The 12,008-nt window shown below is 41.2% G+C and overlaps 1 protein-coding gene across 1 annotated transcript; it reads right to left on the reverse strand.

Annotated features, from left to right (window-relative positions):
- Positions 1–3,595: 3,595 nt before the first annotated feature.
- chchd1 (coiled-coil-helix-coiled-coil-helix domain containing 1) lies at positions 3,596–6,596 on the reverse strand. The gene is made up of 3 exons (XM_066693266.1): positions 6,320–6,596; positions 5,651–5,769; positions 3,596–4,935 (listed from the first exon to the last, which is right to left on the reverse strand). Exons 1-3 carry the CDS (start codon positions 6,453–6,455, stop codon positions 4,822–4,824), a joined length of 369 nt encoding a protein of 122 aa, XP_066549363.1. The 5' UTR covers positions 6,456–6,596; the 3' UTR covers positions 3,596–4,821.
- Positions 6,597–12,008: the final 5,412 nt, after the last annotated feature.

The raw sequence follows: 12,008 nt of genomic DNA on the forward strand, positions 1-12,008 counted from the left end.
CTACTTCAAAGTATTTGCTTGACATAGCTGCAATTTGAAGGAAGACATCAAACGAAAATATCATGAAACGGAAATCCCAGGCACTTTCCATTTTCTTATCTGACCTAGTTCAAAGGAGGGGCTGTGTTGCTTTACTATTAGTGCATGAAACTGTTTGGGACACCAAGCTTCTTATAGCCGGCTACTTTTAACTCAGCTACACCGTGTATTCCAGCTTTTTTTTTTCTTCTCTCCTTCAGTGACTGTAAACAGTAATAGATCCTGAAGGACGCGTGTCTAATCAGGTGAAAGGTCACCTGTCTGCTGCACACAAGCTCAAAAATATTTTGACTACACATCTGACACCCGAGCTATGCACATCCTAAGGTCAGAAAAATAGAATGAATGGGGGAAGCCTGGAATTGCATCAGTCCAATACTTTACACAGGCTGGCCAGGTTTGGGTGCATTAAGGATTGTTTAAACAAGTAAACACAAAAACAAGAAGCCAGAAAATAGTGAAACAAGTTAACCATCACAGAGAGAACAAGTGTTTTTGTACTATTTGAAGGACCACAAGAAGTCACCGTTCAAAAGTTTGGGGTCACTTAGAAATGTCCTTGTTTTCAAAAGAAAAGCAATTTTTTGTCCATTAAAATAACATAAAATTGATCAGAAATACAGTGTAGACATTGTTAATGTTGTAAATGACTATTGTAGCTGGAAACGGCTACTACTCCCTTCACAGAACAGCGCAAATTGGCTCTAACCAGAATAGAAAGAGGAGTGGGAGGCCCCGGTGCATAACCGAGTAAAAGGACAAATACATTCGAGTGTCTAGTTTGAGAAACAGACGCCTCACAGGTCCTCAGCTGGCAGCTTCATTAAATAGTACACCAGTCTCAATGTCAACAGTGAAGAGGCGACTCCGGGATGCTGGCCTTCTAGGCAGAGTTGCAAAGAAATAAAAATAAAATATTAAGATGGGCAAGAGAACACAGACACTGGACAGAGGAAGATTGGAAAAGTGTTATGGACAGACAAATCTAAGTTTGAGGTGTTCAGATCACAAAGAAGAACATTCGTGAGACACAGACCAAATGAAAAGATGCTGGAGGAGAGCTCGACGCCATCTGTCAAGCATGGTGGAGGCAATGTGATGGTCTGGGGGTGCTTTGGTGGTGGTAAAGCGGGAGATTTGTACAGGGTAAAAGGGATCTTGATGAAGGAAGGCTATCATTCCATTTTTCAACGCCATGCCATACCCTGTGGACGGCGCTTGATCGGAGCCAACTTCCTCCTACAACAGGACAATGACCCAAAGCACAGCTCCAAACTATGCAAGAACTATTTATGGAAGAAGCAGTCAGCTGGTATTCTGTCTATAATGGAGTTGTCAGCACAGCCACCAGATCTCAACCCTATTGAGCTGATGTGGGAGCTTTTGTATGGTAATGCAAAAGGTCTGCAAGGCTGTAATTGCTGCAAATTGAGGATTCTTTGACGAAAGCAAAGTTTGAAGGACACAATTAATTTTTCAATTAAAAATCATTATTTCTAACCTTGTCAATGACTGTATTTCCTATTCATTTAGCTATATTTCCTATTCAAACTCATTTCATGTATGTTTTCATGGAAAACAAGGACATTTCTATGTGACCCCAAACTTTTGAACAGAAGTGTGTGTATATATATATATATATATATATATATATATATATTAGTTGCAAGAAAACAAAAAACAAAATGGAGCACATTCAAAAATAGAATACTGGAAGTCTTGTGTTTCCCTTCCATAGACAAAGGCCTGATTACAGGTAAGGGTTGAGACACATCTCGGCTTAATCAGTATGGACAGTAAATAGGCGGAAGAGGAAAGGAGAGCCTGGCAATGCCCCTTCCTTAGCACAGAGTACCCCTCCCTACCTATGACCCGCCAATACCAAGATGCACGCGACCGCGAAGACACGACTAGGAAACGGACGGCAAGACAGACATAACATCCCTACTCGGCATCGGGGAGGAAACCGCATGGTCATCTAATGAGGAAAGACTAAAGTAAACTTCTTTCCCTAGCAGAGTCTGATTCCGTTAGCACTGATTTTATAATCACACCAGTCCTGTTCCAGACAGACCCAAAGGCTATAAATACGGAAAAAACATTTAAAGAAACAAATAAATCATAATCTTGTGTCTGATTAAATCCTACACAATTCACAAGAGTCTGGTAAGATCAGAGGTCCTGTATCCCTTGTTGGACACAAATACTTCAGCAATGGAATACGGATACATTTTCCCTGAACTGAAATGCCCATGAATTCAAACAAATGGAAATGGGGAAATGTTTTTCTGCCTGAAGTATTACAAAAAAAATACCCAAGGAAAGTTCATAGAAGTAAAGGTTTAGTAAAAACAAACACGCAAACATCAGAATGACAATAGTGACAAGGTACTGTAGTAAAATACTGGAGAGCGATTTCAACTTTTATACTTTCACTGTAATCAGAATAGCCATCAGGATGGATTTGTTTTCCTGGCAGGTAATCCAATAAAGCAATGAAGCAATCAAACAAAGCCTCTTTTGGAAAGCATCTTCTTTGTTATCAGATTGATTCTATAACAATCACATTTCACACGGTGCGCAGTGGACAGTCAGAGTGCTTTGAGGGCGAGCAGAGGAAGCAGATTTGATCAGAAGGACGGGGTTGGGGGGTATAGTACAGAAGACAGCACACTGGTTATGTGTTTCTATGTGATTCAGTCCACGTGTGTGAACGGGGTGAGGGGGCATTCATGAACTCTCCAGAACATTGGGCATGGATGTGAGCAAGACCCCCCCTTGTACAGCAGGCTGAGCCACTCCAGGTTACGCCCACTACGGCCTTATATATATAAGTCAATTTTAGGTACTGAATAATTCTGCCTTCTTGCAGTTTTAGATTTAGACAGGTGTATGGAATTAAAAAAAATTATCATAATATGCTTTTCTGCTTGATCAACTCAAATTGTTCCAAGAGCCCAGAGCGTCAACCTGAAATGGATCAAACGCTCTACAGTGAGTGTGTATTCCATCCTTGTCATGGGGTTGACTGTTCACATCTGGAGACAACACACAATCAGTCAGCACCCTTAGGACATCAATCAGAGCTGGATTTCATCTTGTAATGACAGGTTCAGGGCAGAGGGGGGGAAAATACATGAGGCAGGTAAAAAGAGAAACTATCCAAGTGTGCACTTTTCGTTTTCAGTGATGGATGAATTAACAGATCCAGTTATAGCACAAGAACTAAATCTGTACACACCATATGTCGTCGAGAGAAAGTTAGAAGTGTCTACTGTAGCATTTGAACGTTTTTGAAGTGGGCATTGTTCAGCACAATCTCTCGGTTAAAACTGCCCGTCACCTTTAGCTTTAGCTTCTCTGTGATGTTGGGTAACATACATACTATTTCAAGACTGCTTATTTCAATCTGGCAAAGCTCTGTGTGTGTTCTTGTACTTTGGAGTCCTAGTAGTCTCAGCTATAACATTGCAAAGCAAATTGTAATCTGTAATGTATGAGTAGTTTTAAATAAAGTTAATCATGCATGAGAAAGAATAACACCTACTATGCTTGCTCCAGGAGATGGGATAAAATGTTTATACAGCCCTGCGAACATTTTATTTAACAGCAAAAAAAATACACTTGCTTTTAATTAGTTATCTTAGGCAAATCCGGCTCAAGCAAATCGACTGGTCCTCAGTTGAGTTTTATGAAGAGAAAAGCTTTTGTACGTCTGAAATCGTTAATAAATGGCTCTACATGATACTGTAATGTGATGACCTTTTCAATGCTGTAACAGTATACTTAATTAGAGAAATAATCATCAAGAGTGAATTTGCAGCGCTGTAAATCCAGCCCATTTACTCTGCAGCAGCATTAAAAAAACTGGCAGCGCTTTATGTTGATCTGATTAATAGCGTCTGCATTGCTGAAATAGATTCCTTGCTCTTCCTGCCTGCTAGGACTTAACCCCTTAGGACTTTAATTTTTTTATGTAGTTTAATTGTTCTTTTATTTCGTGATCATCTCAGTCATGTAGCCGGGACTGTGGTGAAACGTTAGGCTCGTCTCAGTCTAGTGCCGTGATTCTGCATGTCATCTAACGCTATTTTGGTCTTCTACCATCTTGCTGTGGAACTGATGGTGTATCTTCCAGTATAGTTTACTTCAACACCAACACACTGCACTATGATTGACTTGATAAGACTCTGACTAGAATAAAACAAATGGAGGCTGTATTCAAAAAAGGCAAGAGCTCAGCACAAGAGGCAACGAATTCGCCTGCAGCACATTCCTATAGAAAATAAATCTGTGCTTTTGACTTTATGACTCTTCTTGAGCCAGAAATTAAATACCCGAGGGCATACAAAACAATCCAGGGCAGATCATCAAAAAAAAAAAAAGACAGAAAAGCCTTTCAGGGTGTTCCATACAAGATGTTTAACTGCATGATTCATTTACTGTACACCACTGTTCAATCCAAAAACAATTTTTGGATATGTTTTGGGAATTGCTCTGCATTCATTGGCAAAATCTCAGTGAACATACAAAGATGTCCGGGAACTTGCCCAGCCTCTACTGCTTTTGTTCTTCATTGAAACCATGAAACATTGAGTCCCCCAATATGAAATACAGCTGTACACAGTAATGAAATCTCCTGGGCGAAAGCAAGTCCGGGGGGGGCTTACACAGTCTTTGTACTGCCCTGTAGGTGACTGTCTCTTTTAGTATCACCTCACCTGCCAGACCCTTTATGGCAACGTGACTTTGCTACCACTGCCTGGGCCTAGTTCCCTGGCCCTATATCTCGTTATAGAGATTGGGATGTCGTCTCAGAAGGGTGTTGGCTTCTCTCGGCGGGAGGCGCTCTCCCTGGCCCTTCCTGTGCTGTCCCTGTTGAGCTTTCAATTCGGCCTGCAAGGAAAGACATGAGCGAGGGAGCGAGAGAGAGAGAGGATAACACAATTAATTAAATTTCCTGCACAATATCAATTCTTTCCATGTGACTATAGCAGAGTTTGACTAAGCGACCATCCCCCCATCCCTTTCCAGATTATTTTGTGCTCACTCCTTCATGGCTCATTATTTTTAAGAGTGGATTGACTTCAATTTTAAAAATATATACATACATCTTTTATTGTACTTCACAAATTGTAAGCTTGAGAGTTCCACGCAACTTGGATTAATTGACTGGATTTCTGGATGAGAAATCTACAAAGAGAAATGCATCTCTCAACTTGTTCCAATATGGGATTTGTTACCAAACAGCACCTGGAATATTAACATTGCTGGTATAGACTCTTGTGTACACAGAAACACATAAGCAGAGCTGTGGCAAAGGATTCAAAAAGAAAGAACGATGTGAAAATGAAAACCACAATGAAGGAAACCAGGAATAAAGTGAACTGAGAAGAATAGAGGGGAAACATGGCATCTGTTATTCAGAAACACAAGAATAAGTTCCAGGAAACCATTAAAGCAATTTATGCAGTTTCGCCAACTGACATTCCCTTTACCTTCAGGAAATAAATAAGTAAACAGCCTTGCAACTCTTCCCCATAAGATTCTAAACGCACATTTTAGCTCATGGGGAAATGCAGTTTTTGCGGAGTGACTAGTTGAGGATTACCTGTGCTTTGGCTGTGCACCGGTAGAAGGTCTGCACCTCTTTGGAGCAGGGAGTGTCCTTAAAGTCATTCTGCTTCCAGCAAGCCATCACCGCCATCATCTCTGTAATGCAGCTCGCCTCTGTAACACAAGCCCACTGTCACACGACATGCTCAGTTCATACTACACATGCAAAGCCCTGCCACAATAGCACACTGTCCCAGTCCCCCATGAACGTAAACATAGATAACGTGCTTATAAAAAGGACCCTGTATTATCCTCTAGGCTGCAGAACGGCGGACTATTACAATAACGATGAATCTGTGACGTCAAACATAAACAAACAAGGCACATATACTTGTCTTCAAGTTCAGCACACTTCTCATACGCCTGCATCTGCTTCTACATGTAGTCTCTATGAACCAAATAACTAGTACAATAACATGAGAATAAAGTAAGAGGTAATTTGTAAGAATGGTAAACATGAATATAATAATAATAATAATAATAATAATAATAATAATAATAATAATAACGTAGTGTTACGTAGGTCAAATACAGTACTGTCTGTTAATGTCTACATAATTATGGCCCCAGCACAACATAAGGAATTATGAATACTAAATGACACTCCACAATATCAGTGTTGATCCCATTCAGGCCTAATCTGAAGATGCTCCAGCAGACTCACCTCCCTTCTTCATCTTCCTGTTGGCGACCTCGTTTTTCAAGGCTAGCGGCTTGTTTGCCTTCAGAACCGGCTTCCCCATCTCCTTACTCAAGAGCCGGCTGACTTTGGCGTGCAGCCCGGTCGCCTGGTATGCCATGGCTACCACACACCGGCAAATCAGACAACGTTGCAATAAATAAATACAAATAAACCTGCTGTACACTTTACACCAGCCTCCAGAGCGACCTTTTCTCCCGCAGCATTCCTAACACACGGGCAGCGCCATATTGGACCGTAAAGCGGTTTAGAACGGGCGTTGCCGTGGTGATAGTGCCTCACTGTAAAATGTCGTAAAGTTGTAGTAAAGCTTTTTGCTTGTGTCATTTGTGTGCACTGGCTGTATTCAAAAACGCAAACTGCCGATACTACACGTACTACATACCAACATGTCCAGCAATAATGACATTTTGGTATGTAGTACGTGTAGTATGCGGTTTCGAATACAGCCATTATTTTTCTATTTGTACAATGCAAACAGTGGGCATTTCAAAACAGAACAAAGCTGTAATTTGCCTAACGTCGTTATAATAATAATAATAATAATAATAATATAGGTCTCATTTTTATTATTATTATTATTATTATTATTATTATTATTAGTAGTAGTAGTAGTAGTAGTAGTAGTAGTAGTAGTAGTAGTAGTAGTAGTGAACCCTAATGGTTATGCAACACACATGCACATAATCTATATTCTTTATGTGTGCATAACATAACAATATGTGTATACATCTTGGCTACAGATATATATTGTAATTAAGCATTTTCCCCATATGTTCTCATACCAGATGTTAAACAGTCCTGTTTGCTGGAATATTGATGTCACCCTCGGCCACAGCTGGGTCAGAGTTCAACCGCCTGTGGGTTTGGCTGCTCAGTAATCAGACACAATCACCAGTGTGTCACTCCAGAGGCACGCCGCTGCACATTCCTCCCAGTGTTTACAAGTGCCGGAGCAGAGCACAACCCAGCCGCTTGCCCCAGAGCCACGCAGCAGCACACACTGACCTACTGTACTTCTGTATCTGCACTTGGACCGACATGGTGCTTTCTGCAGCTGCACTGACCTCCGCGTGGCACTTTGTGTGACTGCTGAAAGTCACTGCTCAATGAAGCAAACTAATAAACTCTATGGGTTAAATGTAGTGTTTTCTACAGAGCCTTCCATAGAGGATCGGTACTTATGCAACATACTCAAAACTGACTCCCACACACTCCCCTCTGTGTTAGCTGGTTTAGTCTGGTCATACGACTGCTGGGGAAGAAATGAACAATGGCACTATTGGTAAACTTAGATTTGTATTTAATTTTATTAACATTAACTGAGCATGAGTATCAATCTTGTGTCCATATAATTTAGATCAGTGTTTTTGCCAGCCAAAGACACACTTAGTTAACCTATAATTCTGTGCAAATTACATTACAAATGGTGCTAGACTGAGACAAAAGAAAAATCACTGTTCAGAAATGTTTTTGCTGGTGTTGGGGTATAGTGTACTGTTTCCAGGTTTAGGTTTGCTTTAGTATTAGGTTGAGGCTTAAAATCAAACTTTTGGGATCTGAGTTAAAGAGCTAATATTTAATCTGAGATATAGGTGCAAACATTTGTTTACACATCCACCTCGTTATAATGCCTAAAGGTAATGGAAATTTCAGCCAGGGACAATAGCAAGGTGTGAACCTCATCTCTATGTACAGCTCAATCTGTTTAATAAAACCTTATGCCTAACCCAGACAGCAATCTTAATTAAATGGGAATTCTTTCAACACTTTGAAAGTTAATTCTTTGAATTAATCACTTTTTGAACCCTCAGGATAACTCAAGCCCATAATTTACAAAACAGGTATGGTTATATTATGTGCATTTTACATAATATAAGGATAAGCTTAATTGTATTTAAAAAAAACTTCCATGTAATCCTAACAAACACCATTCATACTTTTAAATGTTACCCTTACTAAATCTAATGTAGCCTACATTAATACGATCTTGTTTAAACAGCCCTACAATTATGAAGCACTGGTTGGGGAATTGTGTCTATCCACACTTCCATTATATACTGCCGCCGTTGCTGAACTCCACACTTAACGGCTAACCAGAATCTTATTATTAATGCTTTTTCCGATTAATGAAGGCAAATGCAAAAACACGGCCTCAGTTTCCAGGACGAACATCGGCTGTGATGTTGAAAGGGTTGGGAAATGGAAATGGAACGGATTAATTCTCCCCACCAATTTCCCACATCACAAAACACCACTGTGAAATGAGGCTGAATTGAAGACATTGTCAGCCAAACGCATGCCGTAGATAAGGCCTGTCAAAGCTCCATTCCTGGGCAACTACATTGTCTTCTGGCTTTTTGTTGCACCCCTTCACTCTCAGTACTGAACTGCTTTCATTGTTTGATTCCTTGGATGAACATAGCCCTTCTGTCAGGGTTTTCCAAGGTTTTAAAGGGTACTGTACCTTCTTGAGCTGTAAAAATGACCTTGAAAACACATTAAATACATTCACTTGAGAAAGTAATTAGAACAGTCAAATGAATTGAAGCTCTGAGTGGGAGTGAAAACCAGACCACAAGGAATGGAATTTGCCCTGCCTGCTTTACATTATTTATTTATATTAAATATGATTATTATTATTGTTGTGTGTGTGTGTGTGTGTGTGTGTGTGAGGGTAGGTCTCTAGGGACTGAGATTTTAAAACAATCTAACACACCCCTGGTCCTGGAGAGCTACACAGAGGATCTGGTCTTTAGTTTGACATAATTCTAGATTCCATAACTGAAGCAATTATTGGCTCACTGAGTCAAGAGTAACACAGGGCTCCGGAATAATTACCCAAGTAATTGGATTTCATGAAAATATATTTCTTTGCCGTGATTCATGATTGGGTCTTCAGGGCCTATCTAGCAGTATTCTGCAGGCCCTGTGGAATCAGCTGGAGACTGAATTAGCAGCTGGACTGGGAGTGTCTTTTGATTTCTGAGAATTTTTCCTTGATGTGTAGCAGTTTACCGCTTGGGTTTCTCTAGTTTGTTTTAAGTGTTGTGTCGTTCATGCTCAATTGATGCAGTTAGCAGCAGCAAGTATAGGTTATATGTGGTGCCTTGAACGACTGTTTGCTGAATAGGTTTTGAAATCTGGTTGGTAACCCTGTTCGTTAGCTTCAAATGCATATATATGGTCACCTCAGATGACCTTGCTCTCTGTTCGCTTTCACTGTTGTAGAATATCGCCTATTACCTATTACCCATTTACCCACCTGACAGTTATTTCTGTATACTTTTTCTGTCATTCGTATTCTGTCTTCGTTAAGCTTTGTGCACTCCTTACTCATGATTGCAGGTAAAACCAAAAACTGTAAAGTAGCTGTATTATGCACTTAAGTTATTCAATACTTATGGTGTGTTATGGAAATGGACAAATGACCTATTGTGAGTTATTCTGCGACTGCAAATGCATCTGCTCCATAAATTAATATGATGCATTTTTGACTGATGAAAGATCCTCTTCACCATTCTTTATCAATAGCCCGCTGTACCCCCAAACTCCTCCTTCCACCCTTCCCAGCCACACTGCGATCCCATAGCAACACAGTCCATATCAACCAGAGATTCTGCCTCAAAAAGTCACAAAATGAGCCCACGATGCAGGTGTCAAGGTAACCAGTGAGTATTTTGCTTCTCCCCTCCATAAAAGAAAGATCTATTGATCAGGAAGTCAACTCCATTTAGCACAAAGGCAGAGTTCTACATAGCTCAGGAAGAGGGATATTGATTATTGATGGGAGGGAGGGTCTCACTGACAGGGACAATGCCACGGTGGACAATGACCAGATCCTATTTCCAACTGCCCCCCTGCTCGCTTCACCGCGCACTGCTCAATAGCATACGCACTCTCTCGTCCGCTATTGTACACAGCTGCGTAGGGTAGGGGTCCAGCACAGCCAGGAATCTCCGACTAGGAATTGAACATTATCTTCACAATGGATGTTCTGACAATGTATAAGTAAACACCATCAGGAGCCTAGCTATATAACGTGCAACATTACAAAAGTGCCGAAAAACTCTGCAGAATAAGCTGCTATTATAGCTACCATCAGAACAGATGCATTTTGGGTAATTTACGTTGACCTGTAAAGTGTGAGTGCTAAAGCTGGGCTACACAAGTCTTAATTACTTTGTCCTTTTACAAATGTGGAGCCAATTGACACAATTATGCTCAACACCAATGAGTGTGCTTCACCTTGCTTTGTCTGTTCTGAACTACAATAATTTATGGTAATACAAGGATTTGCCTGGGTGAACTTTCATAAAGAGCCACTGAGAAGTGAAGAATGACTCACCTGGCTCGCTGCCTGCCTGGCGTGTGTGTCGTGCTCTTGTGACCTGCTGTCAGGAGTGAAACAGGTCACCAACTCACAGAGAGTACAGTGCAGGGTCCGAAGGAAAATTTCCCCCGAATTCACTTTAGAAAGTGCATAGGACTTTTTGCACATTGAGCATGGTTTTACTATAGTGGTGTTACAGTGGTTTTCTATGCTTTAACATGCCTTCACTGTGCTTTACTACATCCCCCATGAATAAACCAAGCTCGATCATAGTAAACATGCCTTAGAAATAATGATCATGGAGTATCATGGTATTCCTATGGTCCCATGGTGTAGTCAGACACAGAAAAACTACTGTATAACTACAGTGTAACCACACTAAAACCAAGCTACTAGTGCTACAGTCAAATTACCATTGTAAGCTTGCATAAGGGTAGCTCTGAGCAGGGATGAACTGGATCGGGGGGGCAGGGAGTGCTCTAAAAGCAGGCTGGCCCGTTTCAATAATTCACCCCTCTTTGCGTAGCTGGCAGTTGCAGAAGCTCTTCTGCATCCTCAGCCAGCTCCTGTGATCTCAGTCAGGGCCCAGAGGCAGCAGAACACAATTCAATCCCATTAACCCACCACCCCCCTCTGCAGAGACTGCAAGAAAGGGAAGCTGAGCCAGCAGCAAGCCGTTGGCATGGAAACTCCTCTGTCATAAGCACCAGTGAGAAGGGGATCGCAGCCCCTACAGTGATTTCATACTTGAAATTCAGTAGTGATGGAGCTAAACTGCAGCCCAATTGTATTCATACATTTGTGTTCCACTCAGCTCCATATGTCTTCTGTTTCTTTAGCTGTGTTAGCCAGTGGTGCACAAACCCAGTCCCGCAGGGTTTAGCATAGAGGTATATATCTTTAAATCACAAACACCTAAGGATCTTGAATGGTTTCAATAAGGCAGATTATTTATACTATAGCAGTTTATAGCAGGTGTGAAGAGGAGATTAGCTGTTTTTGTAAGGAAAAGTGGCTGAAACGAGCTCAGCAGTAGTCTTGGAAGGCTGGCGAATCTTCTGGTTTTCATTAACCAATCATTCGCTCAGTCTTAGCAGTTCAGCATCGTTCAGAGACCCACAAGACCTCCAAGGACTGCAATTCTCCAGGACCAACACTGAATTAGCCGGTGGCAAACTTGCTGACCTCTGTCCATGGGTAGACCAGAGTTAGACCCTTTATTATAGGAGAGTTTCTCTGCACATGTTCCTGACACCTGGAACAACAATATGAAAGTCTGTTCCCCTTTCAGAGGTATGTTCCACTGCTGTGAGTCTCTCC

This window comes from Amia ocellicauda, chromosome 20 (genome assembly GCF_036373705.1).
Source record: "Amia ocellicauda isolate fAmiCal2 chromosome 20, fAmiCal2.hap1, whole genome shotgun sequence".
Taxonomy (NCBI): Eukaryota; Metazoa; Chordata; class Actinopteri; order Amiiformes; family Amiidae; genus Amia; species Amia ocellicauda.